At 39.4% G+C, this 23,367-nt stretch overlaps 1 protein-coding gene across 9 annotated transcripts in view; it reads right to left on the bottom strand.

The window, feature by feature from the left end:
* TMEM260 (transmembrane protein 260) overlaps positions 1-4,341 on the bottom strand; it is a 61,860-nt gene extending 57,519 nt beyond the window's left edge. For 4 of the 9 annotated variants that reach the window (XR_009152714.1, XM_058162991.1, XM_058162995.1 and 1 more), the window contains exon 1: positions 4,182-4,338. Coding sequence is in view for 5 of the 9 variants with exons in the window: in XM_058162991.1 (XP_058018974.1) it covers positions 4,182-4,275 (94 nt within the window). In the remaining 4 variants the exon portion in view is untranslated. Of the gene's footprint in view, positions 1-4,181 lie in introns of all 9 variants that reach the window. The other 5 variants (XR_009152713.1, XM_058162993.1, XM_058162992.1 and 2 more) reach the window with 3 other exon arrangements.
* Between the last annotated feature and the right edge of the window lie 19,026 nt (positions 4,342-23,367).

Raw genomic sequence — 23,367 nt, 5'->3', positions numbered from 1 at the left:
TGTAGCCTACACACAGCCCAGAGGTTTTCCTGTGTAGAAAAATATTTGAGAGATTAGTGATCAGGTTTCAACCTACAGGCAACCGTTTAGGGCAGCTACATTAACTATTTATAAACTATTCAGGCAAGCTAACATAAAATCCAAGACCTTCTGATAAGAATTATCTATCGAAGAACGTCAGATATTCATAACAGATAAAATATTCAGTCACAGATAAAATATGAGCAGGAAGAAAGTGCTAATGCAGGCAGGTCCTGTGGTAGCATTAGAAATAATAGCACGTAGAACATAGAAGAATAGTGTCGGAAGGGAGGTCTTTGGAGGTCTTCTAGTCCAGCCCCCTATAATAATTTTATAAGAATTTAGAAGGCTGTAGCAGTTGGGCCCTCTTACATAAAATTGTTTGCTGTGTTATGCAGCCTTTCACTTCATATATAAGCAAGGTTAAACTGCCAGCTTTATGATACTAGCAAAACCCCAATTCTTTGCTACGTATTATGGATCTCTGGATCTAAAGGAGGCTTTGAGATGTGTGTCAAATGTCTTCCACTTCTGCTGATTTACTCAAGGATAAAGGTGATAATCTGGTTCAGAGTTTGCCATGTTTATAAAACATGGAGACTCACAGCATAAAAGGCCAATTTAACTTTGCCTATATGTTGTGATTCCTCTTCTCTAAACAAGGAGTCTCACCTTTCAAAGATAACACTTCCTTACCTTGATAATTGCAAAACAAGTATTCAATTACTTTATAATATCTTTATAATATGATCTAATGGAACCTACGTAGGGCCAATGCTCTCTGAGCATCAGTTAGGATTCCTGCCTTGACTGATCACTGTATTCCTATGCTAGCTTAATGAAACAGTTTTATTAGATCTCTCCAGTCACTTGCTGGAGTCAGTCAGTTTTTTCCACCATTGTCCTGACCTCTTTATATTATTTCTTAGAATCAGGTTGATAGGCTTAAATACCAATGTCCTTGCACAGCCTGCCTGATAATTCATCTAGTGTCTAATGTCCCATGACACATCAAATTTTTTTCCATGCTGTTAATATTTCAGTTATGGGGGAAAAGGTACAGCAACTACACTCTCTCCGAGCCGTTCTTCCCCTTTTCTAGACAGATCTGTATTGTTGTTGAAGGAACCTGTTCACATGGTTCTTCAGGAGTTTTCTCTATTAGGATTATTTTGGTATTTACTGCTATGCAGGATTGGTACAATCAATCATTAACTCCTCACACACAGCCAAAACATCATAATCTACTTCATTGGCTCAGGGGAAGAATCAAAAGACAGGGCTATTTCTACACTGTTAAGTAAAAGGGAAGAGGGGCAGAAAAGAGGATTTCAATTTGCATAAAATTTGCACATTGATTCTTATGTACAAGTGCACATCTTAAATTTCTTGAGGGATCTGGCCCCATAAAACTGGGATCGACCCCCTTTCTCTTTGCGGAAATCTGATGGCCTTTAATAGAGGGTTAAAGACCTTTCTTATTTGATTAGCAGGTTCATATAGGTCCTGGTTGTTCTAACCTACTCTTATTTCACTGCCAGATCCAAATTAACACCCATTTTAAATAATTATGGATGTAGAACACTTAAGTCTTATCCCAGACAACTGTTTTAAATATACTGCTAGAACAGTAATATTTGCTTACCGAGTTCTAAGTAAATTTTATTGGAGCAATTTGTCATTATTTGGGGAGGGGTTGCTTATTTTGTATTCTGTCTTGATAAAGGTACATGATCGTTATTGCTATTATTATTATCATCATTATTATTATCAATGCTGTAACAAGAAAGATAACCTACTTATAAGTAACCTGCATGTTTTGCTGCACATCCTGTTTGCAAATTAAGAGACCAAGATTCCAGCTCTTTTTTATGGGTCTTGATCGGACGGCTTTTCAAAGAGAAGATACCTTCAAATACATGGGGGTATATAGGGCATATAAACAAAAAGATCTGGAGGACACATATCCATTCCCCCCGACCATTGGTCATGCTGGTTAGAGATTATGGGATTTGTGTCCAAAATATCTGGAGCGTAGCAGCTTGCCTGTCCCTAGCTTAAAACTGTCAAAGCTCCACAGAGCATTTCCTGAGTCATATTCCTTTTCATGTTCGATACAGATTTACTCATAAGATTATATTTAACAGTCCGCATGTCCGTAGCCATGAACAAAACAGATGCTGCTAATGGAAAAGAGCTTTTTTCCCCTCTATAGCAGCTTGTACACCCTCCAAAAGCATACCAGAAAATTAGGGGAAAATTCCAGAGCATATCTGGAGGATGTTATGTAAAAGAAAGAATTAATTCCAACTGCTGCACCACTTAATATCTACTCCCATGATTCTGAAAAATGTCATTAATCCGGAATATGCTATTCTTTTTTCTTTTTTAAAAAACCCTTTTAAATCACTGCTGCTACTTAGAACTTTGCTGGAGTTTCCAATTTTTGCACTGCTTTTCTTTTAAAGTATTTAAAAGAATACTTTTAAATCTATTTTTATATTTCTGAACAATGGATGAATTGATTTTTAATTTTGCTTGATGTTATTCTGCTGCTTTTTAATCATTTTGTCCGAGTTAGCTTCCTTGATTGGAAGTCTAGCCTGCTATAACAAAGCTCTATGGATGTTCTCATCCTTCATGGTGGCTTAAACTGGATTCCAGCTCTTTTTAAAGACAGCAAGCAAAGGACAATGGTGAATGGCGTAGACAGAAATCAAACTCTATAAGAGCCTTCCTTCCTTCCTCCCTCCCTCTCTTCCTTGAATTATATCCTAACTTTTCTCAATATGGCTCTCAACATGCCATATGTAACATTCCTTCCTCCTCTCTCCCCCCCCCCAAAAAAAAAAGTTCTATGGCTGGGGTTAGGGTCAGCTAGGATAAGACAAAGCAAACAGCCTAAAGTCAAGCAGACAACTTCCACAACTAAGAACAGACTTGAACCCATGTCTCCAATCCTAGAGAAACACCTTAATCTCTCCTCAACTATTGTGGGGAAATCACTATCATATTATAAGCAAATTGCACTCTCTCACCCAGAGCATTTTCAGAAGTATGCCAGTCAAGCATCATTCTAATAATCACACACAACTATTTAATAATACCACCACTGCTTCATCTTATTTGGATTAGATTGGCTCACACTGGAAGGTTTTTCCACTATAATCTTGCCATGCGAGTATTATTATTATTCATTAAAGATAGTCCATAGATGTCACAGAATGGTTGAACTGCAAATATCAATCAACATTTTTGCATACTCCCCAATAAGAAAAATTGTTTTGGGTGCATTCCAGATGATGGTATGTGCGCTACATTTTGTGTGTAGGGGGTAAATAGCCGAATTATATTTTTACTCTACGAGTTTAAACATCTGTGTCTCCATCAGAGAAAAAACAGCACCCTGTGCACAGATGATTAAGAGGAAAAATAAAAGAATTTTGTATCACATCCATGAAGTTTGCATCCAATAAATAAACAGAGCAGAGTCTTTTCTGGTATTCTATTATAGTGTCTCAGAAACATTAGGTGGCACAAATATAAATTTATTTTATTTATTTTTATTTATTTATTAAATTTTTATACCTATATCTAATGATGGATGCCACCTACGACTAGAGGAACAGTTCATCACAAATCTGGCATGCTGAAATTTAATTTTTTTAAATATACTTTCCACCCCCTTCCATTTTACTCATATAATTCCAAGTTATCTGCCCAAAGCAATTAAATTTGGACAGTTATCAAATGCATGCAGGTCCACATTTTCATTTGACCCTCGTAAAAAAAGCTTGACGTGCAGATTATCCGACAGAAGGGAGAACTGAATTTTCAGGTTGTCCCCAATCCACAACATGGGATCCACACTGTACCCCAAATGATTAAAATTCTGCCATAAGTCATCCATGCTTATTTTTTTAACATGTCGAGTGCTGTGGGTTTTTTTAAAAAAATAATAATAAATAAAATCCCAAGGCACCTCCTTGCTAGGACAGATGCACAACAAAAGCCGATTTGGGTTTCCGACCAATGGGTTGAATTATTACCATAAATTAGAATATGCAAAAAGCATGCAGTACTATTTAGGGGCGGGGGATATCCGCGAGAAAAAAAAAAAACCACCAGGCAGGACATGAGGCCGGATCTTGATACTTTACCAGAATCTCCCCCGAGCGCCGAGTGGGGGGCAGCTGTCACGTAAAAGGCCGCCACAGCCGCTCCCATCGCGCCAGCCCCACTTAACGCCCCCATTTAGCACCAAAAACCCGCTCCCGCACGCCGCTCCCGCCTGCGGCCGCCACTTCCGGGTTCGGTGGGGAGTGGGCGGGGCCCTGCAAATGGATTGTTCCATTTCCCAGTTTGGGGACGGAGAGAGGCACCTTCCCTTTTCCGCGGTGGTTGCGTCGAAACGTTCCGGCTTATGCGTGGTGCGCTCCCCCGCCTGGGGAAGGTTAGCGCTGCAGGATATCGGAGAGCTGGGCTGGTAGCCCCCCCCCGCCCCCGCCATCCCCTCCAATCTTATAAAAACGGTAATACTTTGGGTAACACTTTGGATCTTGTTTTCCGGGCAGTTTGTGGAAACCCAGCTGGAAGTCGACACGTTGGAACGCAACGCTGTAACCTTCAAACCTGGAGTTTGAAATACTTGACACGTTTGTGTCCAAAATTTTTATTAATTTTACTACTACAACACAAACACATATAACACAAACACATAATATGTGTTTTCCTTTTACATGTCAGTTTCGTTCCACATACTTTCTGATTTATGTATTCCCTTTTTTCCCGTTTCTTATCTTTTATCGCCCCTTTATATCTAGTTTCATTCATTTACAATATTTTATACATTTGTCACCTTCTCTTCTCCATCATTTATTCATATTTACTTTTCCTATTCTCTAACCAATCGTACCACTTAGTCCATACTTGATAGTATTCTGCCTCTTCCTTTTCTTTTAATTCTTTCGTTAATTTATCCATCTATCCAGTTCCAGTTCTTAAGGCGCACAATTTTTACCACGGAAAAAAGACTGCAGAAAAACCTTGAAATTCGCATAATTTTATACACGCATCCTCCTCACTCTATGTGAAGGGTGAGCATGGTGCTCTTCTTGACCTGTTCAGGTTTGCTGCAACAGCCAGCTGCAAAGTTATCACTTGGTGCTTTCCTGCAGAAAAAAAAATTGCTACCAACCTGCCTTCCATTGAGGACCTGTATACTGCACGAATCAAGAAGAGGGCCGTGAAAATATTTGCAGATCACTCGCATCCTGGACATAAACTGTTTCAACTCCTACCCTCAAAACGACGCTATAGAGCACTGCACACCAGAACAACTAGACACAAGAACAGTTTTTCCCCGAAGGCCATCACTCTGCTAAACAAATAATTCCCTCAACACTGTCAGACTATTTACTGAATCTGCACTACTATTAATCGTTTCATAGTTCCCATCACCAATCTCTTTCCACTTATGACTGTATGACTATAACTTGTTGCTGGCAATCCTTATGATTTATATTGATATATTGACCATCAATTGTGTTGTAAATGTTGTACCTTGATGAACGTATCTTTTCTTTTATGTACACTGAGAGCAGATGCACCAAGACAAATTCCTTGTGTGTCCAATCACATTTGGCCAATAAAAAATTCTATTCTATTCTGTTTCTTGCAAAAGTCTTAATTATATGTTGAGTTGCAGTAGGGTTGGACTAGATGACCTATAAGATCCCTTCCAACTCTTTTATCTGTTATGTGGCCTGAAAGGTGATGTTGCAAATGAGTCCCCCATCTCCATGTATAGATAGAAATAATAAATCTAGTAAAAAGATTTTTAAATCCAAAAGGACTCTGCCATGGTAGTGCACATTGGATCATATTTAGGCATGGTGGCTTTTAATTTAAAGAGAAAATGGGATATCAGATGCTAACTAATATTGGTGGCTAACGGACTCCGGAACTGAAGGTAGCTTGTCTCTGAAGCTCAGTAGCTATTGTGGAAGGCTTGAACTCAACAGGGTTCTTCTTATATTCTTGGGTAAATTAGTATCACATCCATTTTGCAGATGTGGGTAGCTGAGAGTTCATGGCTTGCCTGGGCACTCACAAAAACATGGCAGCTCTTCATATTGAATGACCTACTCAGATCATGCAACAGAAGGATATGGTGGGAAGTTGTTTGTGTTAATTCTACTTTGAGATTTACTATGTTGCCCAAATCCTGCCCTTTTTTTATTGCCTTGTTGAATTTAGAAATCAATCCAATTTCATCATGCTGTGCTAACACACAATAAAAATAGCAAAAAAAAAATCAGAAACAGTTGAAAAAGAACAAGTCCTCCAACAGATAAGGACCCATTCTAAGACATAGCCTGAAGGATCATCTGTGTTCTCAAGGACTTGGTTATGGTGGGAACCTTAGAGCAGGGGTCTCGAACCTTGGTGACTGTAAGACTTGTGGACTTCAACTCCCAGAATTCTGGGAGTTGAATCCACAAGTCTTAAAGTTGCCAAGGTTCGAGACCCCTGGTTTAGAGAGTCTTTGGAGATGCTGTTCCAGAGGGCAGCCGCTTCAACAGAAAAGGCCTACTTCCTGGCTCCTGACAAATTAATAGGACTCGGAGCACAAATTGTGTAGGACATGTAGAAACTATTGGAGATAGGCTTTCTCTCAGATGACTAAGCCCTATGACATAAACAACTTTTGGTTGTTAACCAGCATCTTGAATTGCACACAAAAGCCAACTGGCAATCAATGCAGTTTGCAGAGGAGTGGGAGGACATGAACATAATGTACTATGCCTACCAGGGCCCATCCTTTTCTATTCTGGAAGCTTCCAAGTGATCTTGAGGGTAGCTTTTCACAATATTCCTTGTGTGATGGGATCAAAAGTTCAAGGGACCATCTGGAGGGTTCCTTGGGCTTAGTATTGCCAGATGTTGAACAGGTAGACATAATTGAAAAAGTGAACAACTGGGGTGCGGTAAGGAGAACACAATAACGATTTAAATTTCTCAATATCCCATAATAAACATTACAGCAAATAATTGCAAAATAATTTACTCAGGCCTACAAGAAATTACTTGTTTCAGTGTGAAGAAGACTAGTTTTTTTAATTGAAATATTTTTCCAATAAATCTTTATTTTCAAGAACCTGTGCTGCCAATAAAATAGAATTGACAAGTTTTTCAGAATTTCACAATAGAAACAAATGATGAGTCCTCTACAGATTAAGTGATCATAAATTTAAAGTGGCTGGGTAGAATCTGATTGCTGGAATCAGGAAATAGACAATGGAAATCTAGACTGTTGACAGATGAGAGAGAGAAAGAAACAGACAATTTACAAGATCACAATACATAAAAGTTTGAATGATTTTACTGCTTTGAAAACTGTCCAGAAAACCCTCTGAAAATATGTTAAAAGCTGGTTAATATTTGATTTTAAAATAATGCCTATCAGTTGTAACCCTACATGTGCCTTTGGGGGGTGTGCACTTTAGGGCATGAATGTGAGGTGTGCTGTAGGTTGTAAGATTCTGTGACTTTTGAGTTCAAATTGATTGTTTCCTGATTGCTTATTTGTATCCTATGACTATCATTAAGTGTTGTACCTTAGAATTCTTGATGAATGTATCTTTTCTTTTATGTACACTGAGAGCATATGCACCAAGACAAATTCCTTGTGTGTCCAATCACACTTGGCCAATAAAAAATTCTATTCTATTCTATTCTATATCTGGACATATTGTGGTGATTAAAGTGCTGGACAAGGAACAGGGGAACCCAAGTTCCAGTCTACCCTGACATGAAAGGTCATTGGATGATTTAGAGACAGTCCTTCTCAATCCAAACAACCTCACATTAGGTTCTTGTTGGAGGAAAAAAAAATAGGAGCGATTACTAGAAGTGATTACTAGAAGAGGGAGTCAAGTTATTCTCCAAAGCACCTGAGGGCAGGACAAGAAGCAATGGATGGAAACAAAGAGAGAAGCAACCTAGAATTAAAAAAAATTCCCTGACAGTACAATTAATCAGTGAAACAACTTGCCTCCAGATGTTGTGAATGCTCCAACACTGGAAGTTTTTACAATGAGATTGGACAACCATTTGTCTGAAATGTTACAGGTTTTCCTGCCTGACCAGGGAGTTGGACTAGAAGACCTCTTCCAACGCTGTTATTCTGTTCTGTTCTGTTTATTATCAGATAGAACAAATGAACAAATGAAGCATACATTATATTACATTATATTCAAATTTCTGGGTTCTATCATATCGCAAGATCTCAAATGGACAGCTAACATCAAAAACATCATTAAAAAAGGACAACAAAGAATGTTCTTTCTGTGCCAACTCAGTAAGCTCAAACTGCCCAAGGAGCTGCTGATCCAGTTCTACAGAGGAATTATTGAGTCTGTCATTTGCACCTCTATAACTGTCTGGTTCGGTTCTGCAACCCAACAAGAAAAACACAGACTTCAGAGGATAATTAGAACTGCAGAAAAAATAATTGCTACCAACTTGCCTTCCATTGAGGACCTGTATACTGCACGAATCAAGAAGAGGGCCGTGAAAATATTTGCAGATCCCTCGCATCCTGGACATAAACTGTTTCAACTCCTACCCTCAAAACGACGCTATAGAGCACTGCACACCAGAACAACTAGACACAAGAACAGTTTTTTCCTGAAGGCCATCACTCTGCTAAACAAATAATTCCCTCAACACTGTCAGACTATTTACTGAATCTGCACTACTATTAATCGTTTCATAGTTCCCATCGCCAATCTCTTTCCACTTATGACTGTATGACTATAACTTGTTGCTGGCAATCCTTATGATTTATATTGATATATTGATCATCAATTGTGTTGTAAATGTTGTACCTTGATGAACGTATCTTTTCTTTTATGTACACTGAGAGCATATGCACCAAGACAAATTCCTTGTGTGTCCAATCACACTTGGCCAATAAAAATTCTATCCCAGCTTGAATTCCTGGATGATATATAAATTAAATAAACATTAGTTTTAACATCAACTTTTTGCTTCCATACAAAACAGGCATAATATTATAGATAAGACAACCCTAAACCAATGTTCACTGCCTAGAATCTGGAAAAAAAGGCTGTTTAGAGCAGGGGTCTCCAACCTTGGCAACTTTAAGACTTACGGACTTCAACTCCCATAATTCTGGGAGTTGAAGTCCACAAGTCTTAAAGTTGCCAAGGTTGGAGACCCCTGGTTTAGAGGATGATCATTGCTTTGCCCTGAAGAGATGGCTTGGACCATGCCAGAACAAGCGTGAAGTAGGAAAGAGATGCTGTTGGATGTTTATTCACCATCCCTACCCTCAGAAAGTCACCCATTGACTCAGGGGGACGCACTTTTGGTTGGCCAGCCACAAGAGAAAATCAGGAGATTCCTTTATGACACCAAAAGAGACTGGAGCCTTGAAGAGGTTCTTCATATATGTTTAAACTCCCTCTCTCAATCTCATTAGGGATATCTGCACAGCAATGTTACATAAAAATAGGCTGAGCTTTGATTGATTGATTGATTGATTGAGTTTCCCTCTGAGGGAGATGAGTAATTTAAAATGTGAAAAATAAATAAATGAAAAATAAATTATACTACTGGCGATCTTGACTGTTTTCACCACATTCTGCAGACACCCCAAAATCTACTGTGTTAAATGGATTGGATAGAAATCATTTAGCAAACCCTAGTCATCTCCACTCACATTTCAAGATCAAAAGTAGTCAGAAGACAAAAATAGGAGCTATTCCCAAATTCGCTGTCAAAAGACCACTATCATGTACCTTCTATTCTGCATAAATTTGAAAGTGCTTCTCCTCTTATCTTTGGATGATGGATTGCGTCTAGCCGCATTAGGCTTCTTAGATCATTTGTACATTGTTTGCTTGCCATGTAGGCTGTACAGGTAGTCCTCAACTTAAAACAGTTAGTTTAGTGACCAAAGTTACAACGGCACTGAAAAAACTGACTTAAGACCATTTTTCAAACTTATGCTCATTACAGCGTTCCCATGATCACAAAACCAACATTCGGTTGCTGGGGAATTGTTTCATATTTGTGACAGTTGTAGTGTCCCGGGGTCATGTGATTACCTTTTGCAACCTTCTGACAAACAAAGTCAATGGGGAAACCAGATTCACTTAACAATTGTATTACTAACTTAACAACTGCAATGATTCACTTAACAACTCTGACAAGAAAAGTCATAAAACGGGTAAAACTCACTTAACAAATGTCTCAGTACCATAAATTTTGGGCTCAATTGTGGTCATAAGTCAAGGACTGCCTGTATTCACCCAAAAGGCTACACTGCAAATTGCTGTAGACAATTTCGGTATCAAGGTAGTTAAATAACTGGTTAATGGCCAATGATTTTAGACATAGAAAATAGCAATAGCACTTAGACTTATATACAGCTTCACAGTGCTTTACAGCCCTCTCTAAGCAGTTTTACAGAGTCAGCATATTGCCCCCAACAATCTGGGTCCTCATTTTACCGACCTTGGAAGGATGGAAGGCTGAGTCAATCTTTAGCCCGTGAGATTCCAACTACCAAACTGCTGGCAGCTGGCAGTCAGCAGAAGTAGCCTGCAATACTGCATTCTAACCACTGCGCCACCACAGCTCTTATCTACAAGCAATATGCAGATAGTCTTAACTAAATTAATCTTTCTCAGCTTGACCTGCTTTACAGGGAGTTGTTAGTGTTACCTAACAGCTCTGAGTTATTGTGGGGGAGGCTGGGTCATAAGTAGGGTAAGAACATAAAAGATAAGGTATATGTGTGTGCATATATATGGCATTCAACCACGTGCATGAAGTCCATATTTGAACAAGAATCCATGCTTTAAAAAAAATAAAGAGGACTTATGGAATAGAAAACCAAGCAAATACTTCTATACATATTAATGATACCTGATGACCACTAGGGGGAGCAACTAAGGAAGTTTTCCAAATATATTTGCTGCCCTCTAGTGATCATCTAAAGTTGCCATGTCAGTTCTAACTACTATAGCATAAATTTACAGAGGATTTCCAGTGGCATTGTAAAGAGCTTTGATATGTGACAGTAGTAGACAGCAAAATCATGGGACTGTAACAAAAATACCTGGAACATGGGAGATGATTAAAAGAAGAAACTGAATATAATTGCAGCAGAAGGCAGCATAGCTGAAAATATCAGGGTAGATAAGTCAGCTACATGGGTTACATTTAATCAGAGATATTTGGGGAATTAACTTCGCATTCATTTAATTTTGCCTTCTGGCTTTGTTCTTCTTATGTTGACTAAAACATTTTACATAGTTCATTTCTTTACAGCACCTCAAGTATTGCTAAAAGGTCACATTAAAGTTGAAAAATTATTGTAATGCTCTCTACATGGGGCTCCCCTTGAGGTGCACCCGGAGGCTTCAGCTCGTCCAGAATGCAGCTGCGCGGGTGATAGAGGGAGCTCCACGTAGCTCCCATGTAACACCACTCCTGCGCAGACTGCACTGGCTGCCTGTGGTCTTTCGGGTGCACTTCAAGGTTCTGGTTACTACCTTTAAAGCGCTCCATGGCTTAGGGCCTGGGTACTTACGGGACCGCCTACTGTTACCTCATGCCTCCCACCGACCCGTACGCTCACACAGAGAGGGACTTCTCAGGGTGCCGTCCGCCAAACAATGTCGGCTGGCGGCCCCCAGGGGAAGATCCTTCTCTGTGGGGGCTCCTACCCTCTGGAACGAACTTCCCCCTGGTTTACGCCAAATACCTGACCTTCGGACCTTCCGCCGCGAATTGAAAACACACTTATTTATTCGCGCGGGGCTGGCTTAAATTTTTGTGGGTTTTAACTTTATATTATGAATTTTAATGGGTTTTTAGAATTTTAAATGTTTTAAAGTTTTAGGCCAATTGTGTAATAAGTTTTTTAATTCTTGTTTTAATTGTATATTGTATTGTTTGTTTTTATTTTGGCTGTACACCGCCCTGAGTCCTTCGGGAGAAGGGCAGCATAGAAATCGAATAAATAATAATAATAATAATAAAAATACAAATTTCTAATACTCTGATATCACTGGAACCATCCAACAAACAATTTATTTTCTCTGAATCTTACGAAGTTTTAGTAGGAAGAATCACCCTTTCAAGCAGCTTTTCAAGTCACAGAGGTAAATGTTATGAATGCACCCTGCTAATATTTGAGATCGACTTTCATTGGAGGCACAGGACAAAAAAAATGCTTTAAAACTTGGCAGCTCTTATATTCCTGCATAAGGTATAAATTAAAAGATTTTATTGGACTAGTCAAGGCATACCTCTATAATATCATTTTCTTCCAGATCTGAATTTACAGCTAGAGATTTATTTTATAATATAGTTCGATTGAAGACCTTATTTGAAATGGACATAAGCCTGTCACTTCTTGAAATGAGATCTACTGATACAACTTTTAGTGGTGCTTTACTACTATATGATAATGATTAGTATGATTATGTGCCTTCAAGCCATTTTCAGTTCCTAGTGACTACATAGATTTGAACTCCATGATGATCTAATTGTTCCTTCAAGACTTTCATCACATTATGTGTCCATCTACCTTGCTGCCAGTTGTTGTCATATTCTCTTTTCTTCTGTCTTTCCCAGCATTAAGATCTGTTTCCAGAGAGTTAAATCTTTGCACAATATGTCCAGAGTAGGCTAATTTGAGCTTGGTCATTTGTGCCTCGAGTGGGTTGTCCCAAAGGTGCTTTTTCAGGAGGCAACTGGACTTTCTGGTGTTTTCTTTGAAGACTTTCGCTTTTCATCCAAGAAGCTTCTTCAGCTCTGACTGGATGGGGAGGAATGGAAGGATCTATATTCCTTGCAGACAGCTGGTCATCTGCATTCTGAACAGACAGCTGGTTATCTGCCACAATGACTCTCATTTAGAGAGTCATTGAGGCCACTTGGAGGTTTAACTGTGTCCTCAGGATCACCTGAGTAGCGCAAATGTGTGTGGAGCCTTCTTGGCTGCTGGGTATTTTCTGCCCTGTGTCCCTTCACTGTTGAAGACAGTGTTGTCTGCATCTCAAACTGAAGCAAAAATGGTTCCTGTAGTCTTCCACACACATTCAAGTGAATTGATTTATTCAATGATCCTATTGTTTATTTTCTTGGTTGTCCATGTCTTCTCTGGAATCTTCTCCAACATCAAAAGTCCAAAAGCATCCATACTCTTCCTATCCTGTTTCTTCAAAATCCAACTTAGGCATCCATAGAGTGTCGCAGGGAATTCCATGGCTTGCATAGTTCTTATCTTTGGAAATATAGACATATCACAACATTTGAATCCTTTCCAAGGCCTTCATGGCTGATGTACTGTGGCATAGTTCTTGATTCCTTCGCTGTTGATGGTTGATCCTAGAGGGAAGAAGCTATCCACCACTTTGATGTCTCCATTGTCAATTCTAAGGCTGGTTGTTGTACCCATGGTCATTAGATTGTGTACTTTATATTTCATTTTAGTCCCAATTTTCCACTGTGTTCTTTGACTAATTAGTATGAGTGGTATAATTTATTGTCAAATGATAATTTTTCATACTTTTCTCTGGTTGCAGCAACCTTTGCAAAAAAATAAAGGTTGGGTCTAAATTAAGATTTCCCACCTTTATCGTTCTCTATGTAGATGGGTGCTCCTCTAAGAGGTGCCTTTAATCTTTAACTTTTTTTCCCCTCCTGCAACAATTTATAACTTGCAGCATTTGAGCACCCTCTAGTGACAAATCAGCAGAGTAGAACTGGAAAATACAGTAAAAAAATATGCCTGGCAAGGTGATCAATTAACTACAAAAAGGGGGAGGAAGATGCATTACAACCCCCAAAGGAAATGTGGCATATTTGCATAAATATTTCAAATATTCATTTATATGTAGAAATGAACATTTGAAAATCATTAGTATTGTATAAGTGGGGAAATGGTCTGTCTTATTAAAACAGGAAAGATTATTTCTGCTCCCAAGCTGTCCAAAGACAACTGATAACTCCCTCTTCCACAAAACAATGGAGTTGCAACTTGGGGGCTTGCCTGCACTCATGGCTCCATCTCAGGCAAGGGACATCCTGCACCAATTACGGGTTTTCTCAGTTGAAAAGCCTTCATTCTATGCAATTAGACCGGTGTTTCTCAAACTCTACTTTAAGATGTATGGACTTCAGTTACCAAAAGTTATCAAGTTTGAGAGAACAAAACTAATGTTAAAACATGTGTGCTATTCTTAAACATAACTCAGAAACTTCCCAAGGAACCCATTGTAGCAGCCTGCTTAACTACCGTAGCACATGTAAATTGATTTGATATTACACCAGTATAGTGCTTTGGTGTAATGCTGGTTTTTACACCAAATAAATAGGTCACCTGTAGGTTTCCAAGGTCCAACTGCTTTAGTTCTGCAGGTTTAGTCACTGTTTTAATGGCCTGTGAGAATAACTTTGAGAAACAGGAAAAGCATTGCAACCTAGACAACCATCTGATGAGAGAAATCTAAATCTGAAGCTGGAATGGGGGTGGGGGTAGAAAAAGCACCTCAAAATTGACCTTCTCTCTTTCTGTAGAACCTAAAGGCAGGGGAGGGGAGAACACATTTCAGACTTGCAAAATTCTATGGTTGCACCTTATAATGAAGATAATATTGTTAGTTTTGGTTTCCTGGTCTGAACTATCTTGAAGGGCTGGCCTGCCTACAGAACCATCTGTTTCAGACAGATGTTGCCCCTCTTGTGTGTTTTTCCCCTAGTGTCCCCCATCCATGTGATGTGAAGGGGATGGAGGCCTAGATAGCAGTGGTCCTCCTAATGGATTGCCCCACACTGGAATGATAAGCCTTCTGCAGTTTTTGGGCCTCACCCCACCCCCGCCCCCAGCTTTCTAAAAGCATTTGCTTGCTAATGGTAATGTTAGGTTGACTTATTCTATCCCAATTTTGTTTTTAATGAATTATTATAGGATTTTGATTGGGATTTTAGTTCTTTGTTTGTAGATTGTCTTCCTGTATGCTGATGTGTTACAGTTATTGTATGCCTAGGGTCTTTGAAGTGAGCATTACATAGATTGCTCTATAAATAAATAAGCAAACTTCCAGATCAATTTTCTTTTCTGATGCTTCTTTATCTTTAAATGGGATTAGGGCTAGATTGCTCTTAAAACAGAGGATCATCCTCTAGCAAGTCGGGATTGTGGCCACCATAATCACTTCTTTTCAACAGCTTTGATTTTTTAATTCATCCTATTAATATGACTAATATTAATACAAATAAATGTAAGCAATTAGGGAGTCATTTGGAATATTTGATGCATTTCACATATACAAGAGTAGTAGTTATTGACATTACATCCTTGTAACAGCCATGTGAAAATGTATCATTCTAAATCTTACCTGTTGCAGGTAAGGTATGGCAACCCAGTGAAGCCATGTAGAAGTGAGGGGAAATGGAGGTATCCTTGATGAAGGATTTTATGAGCCCCTAAAACAGTGTTTCTCAACCTTGTGAAGTTCATATATTATAAAGTGCACAAGTTTGAGAAACATTGATTAAATGAATGCTGGCAGCTGAGTCCTGGTACTGTAAAATGGAATGTGGGAGAAGGAAAGTCAAAACACAAAAACACCCCTTTGATCCTCTTCATTGTAGGAGAGGTCAGAGGGATACTCTGGTGGCATTAAATATTTTGTTACTGTATCCTACAGCAGTGTTTTTCAAACTTAACAACTTTAGAACATCTGGAATTCAGATCCCAGAATTCCTCAGCCACTTAGCAGAATAGAATAGAATAGAATAGAATAGAATAGAATAGAATAGAATAGAATTTTTATTGGCCAAGTGTGATTGGACACACAAGGAATTTGTCTTGGTGCATATGCTCTCAGTGTACGTAAAAGAAAAGATACGTTCATCAAGGTACAACACTTACAATACTTAATAATAGTTATAGGGTACAAATTTAACACTTAATGATACAACACTTAATGATAGTCATAGGCTACAAATAAGCAATCAGGAAAAAATCAATAACAGTATAAATCCTAAGGATACAAGCAACAAAGTTACAATCATAAGTGGAAGGAGATGGGTGATGGGAACAATGAGAAGATTAATAATACTGCAGATTTAGTAAATAGTTTGACAGTGTTGAGGGAATTATTTGTTTAGCAGAGTGATGGCATTCGGGAAAAAATGTTCTTGTGTCTAATTGTTCTGGTGTGCAGTGCTCTATAGCGTAGAGTAGGAGTTGAAACAGTTTATGTCCAGGATGTGAGGGGTCTGTAAATATTTTCACGGCCCTCTTTTTGATTCGTGCAGTATACAGGTCCTCAATGGAAGGCAGGTTGGTAGCAATTGTTTTTTCTGCAGTTCAAATAAGGGCATTATGTGTTTTTATATTGTATTTTGATTATCATTTTATTTGTGTTTTAACTCTTTTGTAATCTATGTAGAGTATAGGTAATCCTCAATTTTCCATAGTTCATTTAGTGACCATTCAAAGTTACAACAGCACTGAAAAAAGTGACTTATGACCATTTTTCACACTTACAACCCTTGCAGCATCCCCATGGTCATGTGATCAAAATGCAGACACTTGGCAACTGACCCATATTTATGATGATTGCTCTGTCCTGGGCTCATGTGATTTCTTTTTGCAACCTTCTGACAAGCAAAGCGAAGACAAGCCAGATTCACTTAACAACAGAGTTACTGACTTAACAACTGCAGTGATTCACTTAACAACTGTGGCAAGAAAGGTTGAAAAATGGGGAAAAATTCACTTACCAACTGTCCCCCTTAGCAACAGAATTTTGGGCTCAGTTATGGTCGTAAGTCAAGAACTACCTATGATATACTTAAGATAGGAATAATAGTAATAGTTCTAACAACTCGGAGAAGATTTTGGAAGTTATGAACGCATATAAGATTGTTGGAAGAAATATCCATCTGGGTTCAGTTCCAAGTGGGGACAAAGACACTGGAAACATGGAGGCTGCTTGGAAAGATGGTTTAATGGTGGTCAGGATCACATGGCTTGAGTTCCTGAACAGAAAGGGCTGAGATCCTGTGTGCTCCCTGGTTTTATGCTTTTTCTGAGCTTTGAACTTTCTGGGGCACAGGAAGAGTATCCTGATTGGCTGTCAGACTCCCAGGGGGTGGGGGTCTTAGCTAGCCTTGTAGGTTGTCTCTCAAGCTTGCCTGAGCCTTGCCATGTGGTGAGTTTCTGTTCTATTGTGTTGCAAAAGATGGTCCATTAACAAAGGTGGGGGGATTGAGTTTCTACCTCTGACCCATTGACAAAGGTGGGGGGAAATGAGTGAGCTTGGTTGAGGCTTTAATGGCCCATTGACAAAGGTGGGGGGGGGAGTCAGGAAGTTGCTTTGACTTTAAAACATGTTTCTCCATTTCTCATCCAGGGAAATATATTCTGCCTTTTTAAATATTTTCTAAAATATTTCATTCTTCTAGGAGGGGGGTGGGTGCTAAATTCCTACAAGATGGAGCGCCATTTTGTTCTCACTTCACTTTGTGCCAGAAGAAAATTTCAAAAGGTGAACTTCCCACTTGATAAGACAGACATCCTAAGCCCCGAGGTTATGCTAAGAGGATCTATCGCCCCCTTCTTTCTTGTCCCCCTTTGCAAGTACACCAGGTGGAATGGAGGTGAGGGGGGTTGAAGTAAACAAGATATTTGCAAAGCAATTTCAAACCCAGCTGGAGAAGGCATCTCCCCAAACAACTGCAGCTGTGTGTACTCAGCAAGGTGTCTTTCCAGCCGGAGTCTGTTGCAGCTTTTCTCCTGAGACCCAGTTTAGAGGAGAGGCCTGAGATAACACAGAGAGAGAGAATAATGCCTAGAGCAAATTCTCTTCACCCATGGCATTGTCATTACAAACTCCAATGAGCACAGTTATTGCAAATAAATAAAAACAATGGACCAGAACCAGTTTTACATAAGAAAATACAGAAATACCATCCAATTAGGCCTAAGCTTCTATCAAACCCTTTCTTTTGTCCCTCAGGTGATAAGGATAATAGGAAAACACTTGAGGCCACACTTCAGGGTGGAATGTCAGAGGCAGGCAGCAGCAGTTGGAAAACTTGCAGGCCAATCATAAGACAAAAGATATTCCGACTTAAATAGGTTTAATAGCCCTTCTGTATTTACCAGGAGTTCTGGAAAGGGTGGATCTGGGATAGCTTTCAAGGGCTTTGTACATTTTACTGACTATACTCAGAATTCTTGGGGAACACCATGACAATGCAAGTTGTCTACACAGGTGTGAAGGTGAACCCTTTCCGTGCATCTGAGTATGCAAGTGAGGAGAATGGATAAAATCGGGTATTTGCCATTTTCCCCCCCACTAGCAAAAAGTGCTAGTGCTCTTTATTTAGTGAACAGCAATCAAAAGAAGAAATAATGGAATGCAACCCCAAATATAAGTTTCTATTTTAGGTGAGAGTAGGGGTGAAATCCAGCAGGTTCTGACAGGTTCTGGAGAACTGGTAGCGGAAATTTTGAGTAGTTCAGAGAACCAGCAAATATCACATCTGGCTGGCCCCAGGGTGGGGTGGGAATGGAGATTTTGCAGTATCCTCCTGGAGTGGGGTGGGAATGGAGTTTTTGCAGTATCCTACCCCTGCCATGCCCACCAAGCCATGCCCACAAAACCAGTAGTAAAAAAATTGGATTTCACCACTGGATGAGAGGCTTAAGTGAGGTGAGCAAACCCATGACATTCCTCCAGCATATACTAGTGCTAGAACTTTGCAAATACTCAATATTGCTTTTTATTTCAGCAGTATTTCTCAGCCTTAACAACTTTAAAAAGTATGGACTTCAACTCCCAGAATTACCCAGGCAGCATGCAGAAATCCACATTTCTTAAAGTTGCCAAGACTAAGAAACCCTGTTCTAAAGAAAGGAGGGCTGCTTTTTATATGCAAAATAAAGTTATTCCATTTTCACCTCCTTTGCTCTGAGATATTTTAGCACAATTCCTCCATCAGTGCAAATGTGGTAGGCCAGTTTGTGTTGCTAAATCTTTCTTAGATCAACATTTAAAAAATTTCCGTGTATCTGACCACTTAGCATGCCTTTCTATGCAACTGACAGTTTTTGCTCCCTGAAAATATATGACAAGTCCAGTGTTTTTCTTACTTAGCAACTTTAAGATGTGTGGATTTCAGCTTCCAGAATTCCCCAGACAGCATATTGGCTGGAGAATTCTGGAAGTTGAAGTCCACATGTCTTAAAATTGCCAAGGTTAAAAAAACACTACTCAGGACAGTTGATTGAGAGACTTGGTGAGCATATACTGTATGACAGGTGTTGTTCTTCAATTGTGCCTCTCTAACGTTGGAAATGACGGGCTCAGAAAACTAATTTAGCCAATTTTCTAATAAATACCTTGATAATATCTGAAAAAAATGTTCAGTATGAGGTTTGCGATAAGTGATTTTTAAAGCTTGGGTGTTTTGTGTGAGTCTACACTTGGTTAAATTCTGTGCCAATCTCTTGCTTTTAATTACACTGTTGTGGTTGCATTTTGACTTCTTAGGTTCATTGCTGTGAATGGTTATTCCTTTAGGCCATCATTAGGAATTGTTCTCCAGAACCCCCAACCTTTAGAAAATAAAATCTTGGTGAGCTAAGTCTCTCTATATTCTTTCCAGAAAGATACTTTTGCATTGATAATATCCTTTTGGGGTCTGGAGTAGAATGTAAAGTTCCTTTGATTTCCCGAGGCCTTTTAAGAACAATTAACCATGAGTTAATTAGTTTTCATCCTACTTTTACCATGTTTCCTTTAAGCTTTGTATCACAGAGTTCTTTATTCAAGTTCATCATCGTTTAATGTGTTTGCCTTGTAGTAGCCCTGGTAAAAAGTTTTATTTCAAAAATGTATATATACTATACAGTCATACCTCTGGGATTATAGAATAACAGAGTTGGAAGGGACCTTAGAGGCCATCTAGTCCAACCCCGACTCAAGCAGGAGACCTTTATTCCATCCTGGACAAATGGGTCTCCAATCTCTGTCCAATCTCAGCACTCAATTGCTTCAAAACTCATTAAATTCTTTATTTGATACATTTTGAAGCAGAAATCTTGTCCTGGCACTTTTCTTTCTCCCAGTAGTCAATGAGCAAGGAAGAACTTGCTGACATCAACTTCCTCATAACTTCTTCAGTTATGAAGAAGTTGAAATAGCAGGTCATGTGGTAAGTCACATGGGTTTTCTCAGTACCCGTGAGTTTTAGTATTCATCATGTTTTCCAAAATGAATTACTAATGAGTATTGAGGCATCACTGTATATCACATGCATAAACTCACAAAAGCTGAAAGGAAGGAGAAAATAAATAAATAAAACAAAAGGTCTTCTAAGATGCAGTGCAAATATAGACATTGGCACCAACAGAAGAATGATTCCAACAAAAGAGAATACCTGTAGCCCAGAGTTGAACTGCAGAGTGTTTAGTGCTCTTTGAACACGGTTGTTTGCCCTGATGATGTTACCTAGTTGGGTAACGAAACATCGGCAAGAAAACAACCAAGTCACAGAACACCAAGAACTCCACAGAAGAATGATTGTCCATGGTAGTAAAAATATACCAGTAACTTTTTCATTTCTGGTTTTCCTCACGTGTTACTTCACAATGTGGGTTTTAACAGATTTGCACACTGCTTAGAGCAGTGATTTTCATCCTTTTCTTCAGCACAGACCCCCTTTAAATACCTTTTGTGGCCACAGACCAGGGCCATGGACCCCCAAGACTTATAACATTTAAATTATAACATTTCTTCAAGCCTTCAGAGACCCTCCCACAGATTGAGAACCACCTAGTGAGCTGCAAATATAAAATATAAGACACAATAATTTGTGGAGTTTTGCCCTCTAATACCCCCCCCCCAAAAAAATCTGGCACCTGCAATCCACTATTCTGAAAATGGGATACAGCTCTCTGATGTATATCTTTTTCCACGGAATTCTGGCTAGAAAGTACTGCCGATATGAGGTTATCAACATTAATAGCAGCTTCCTCCCTGTATTCCTATCCCATCAGTGGACGTACAACTGCAACCTCTTTAATCCAGACTTCCAAAATCAGTTTCATAACGTTCAAATCTTGCCCTTGTCACCACTATCCGGGAGTAAAGGGGAAGTAAAGTAATCCAGTTCCTCGGTTGATCTCTCTGTGAATCTGGATGGACGCTGCTAATGCATTGTTTCATAAACATATGTTGTGTCCCCTGAGGAAAATGGGAGCAGCCGCCTCTGACACTCTGTACCAGTTACATAGACTAATGCTTTAAATATCACTTTTAATACTAATGTCAGATTATTAAAAGTATAATCCATTCCGCTGATTGGAACTGGCGAAAGCAAAAAGGATAAGAAGGCTTCTAGCTATGCATTAACACACTTCATGGAGTGCAAAGCCACTTTCTTCAGACTAAAGCAGAAGGTTCTGAACTAATAGATTCGGCACTTTGCAAAGACTTTTTTTTTTTTGTAATTTATACCCAGAGTGAGAAAGAGAGAGAGATTTTAGTGGAAATCTTAATCTGTCGCATGTATTGTGCTGTTGAGCCGGGTGGTAAGTGAGTAACAAGTGCAATATATCTCCAATTTGCTCTGACTAAGCCTCCCGCCCAACTTCTCATCCGCATGCTTTTAAAAACATTGTCATATGTTTAAATAGAAACGCTAAGGGAGACTAAAAGGCACTCAGCCCAAAGCAGCTTTGCAGAAATGTGTTGGAGGAGACTAAAATAAAATGCTTTAAAAAAAAATTTATTATTTTTTTAAATGTTACCCAAATCTCTCAAGAGAGAAAGAAACACGGTGCTCTTGGAGAATCCAGCTGCTGCTTCTTCTCTTCATACTTTCACCCCACCAAAGCTGGGCATTGGTTGTAAGGATGAAATCAAGTTTGCATCAAGCCAAAGGGCGGCTTCTTTTTTTTTTTTTTTTACACAATGTACACAATGTGGGTTACAATAAAGGTCACGCTTTAATCTTGCCTGTCCAATCAGGCCAAATTGAGTGATGGGTCACTAAAGTTTGTAGAAGAAACAATTTCAAGCCCTGCGAGGTAGACTGGACCAGAAAACTGACTTCAGACTAAGGTTAGAGCTCTATTTTATGGAACTCGTCTCTAACCACACCATTTTTCAAGTCAGTTGGTTGCTTTTCCACCCTTCCTTCTTATATCCCACAAAGTCTATCGGACTGTGATGGCGAATCTATTGCACAAGTGCCACAGGTGGCACATGGAGCCATATCTGTGGGCATGTGAGCGTTGCCCTGGGTCAGCTCCAGTGTGCACGCGCGTGCCAGCCAGCTAATTTTCAGGCCTTCTGGGCCCACTGGAAGTTGGGAAATGGGCTATTTCTGTCATCTGAAGGGCCTCGGGAAGGGAGGAAGGCTGTTTTCACCCTCCCCAGGCTCCAAGAAAGTTTCTGGAGCATGGGGAGGGCGAAAAACGGGCCTACCGGACCCACCGTGATATCGCATGCCAAAAGCGGAGTGGGGTGGGGTGAGGGGGATTGCGCACACATTTGTGGGGGGGTGTTGAATTATGGCTGCAGGCACACATGCGCATGCCCCCACGCTCCCTACACATGACGGCAAAAAGGTTAGCCATCATTGCTATAGGAGGTGTCAGCCTGAGTTTTTGCAGAAACAACAAATAGGTTTTTTTCTCTTTTTGTTTATAAAGTGGATTTTGAATATTCCTTTCAAGGACATCTTCCTGGCTTTCCGTGTTAATCAGCCTGAGCTAGCATTACAATTTGCTAGGGTCCTGGACTAGCCTAGGAGCAAACAGTGGATCAACATATGTAGGAGAGGCATTCTCCAAGGGAAAAATTGCACTAAAAACAAGGCGATGGGCAGTTTGGCTTCTGTGGGCCTTAATCTGTCATCTGTTTATTTATTTTTATTTATTAGTTCATTTATATATTTTTATTACATTTATTTGCCACCCATCTCGCAGTTCAAGGTGACTCTGAGCAGTCTGAGGTTCATTCTGAAAATCAGAATTGATACTTCAATTCCTATCTTCAAAACAGATTGATTTGATTTAGTTTTTCAGAGATTCACATCTGATTTTTCGAACTGATTCTGGGAAATGGATTTCCGAATCACCCAATTAACCTTCCAGCTTCCCATACAATAGGACAATTTAGTCCACCTTCTATTTCAGGTCAGAAAATCTATCTTCTGGCTTCCATCTCACCAGGCTCAAGATTGACTCAGCCTTCTATCCTTCCGAGGTGGGTAAAA

Source organism: Ahaetulla prasina, chromosome 1 (genome assembly GCF_028640845.1).
Source record: "Ahaetulla prasina isolate Xishuangbanna chromosome 1, ASM2864084v1, whole genome shotgun sequence".
In the NCBI taxonomy this organism is placed as follows: domain Eukaryota; kingdom Metazoa; phylum Chordata; class Lepidosauria; order Squamata; family Colubridae; genus Ahaetulla; species Ahaetulla prasina.
Note: the sequence above shows the minus strand (reverse complement) of the source record. Positions and strands in the feature narration are given on the sequence as shown.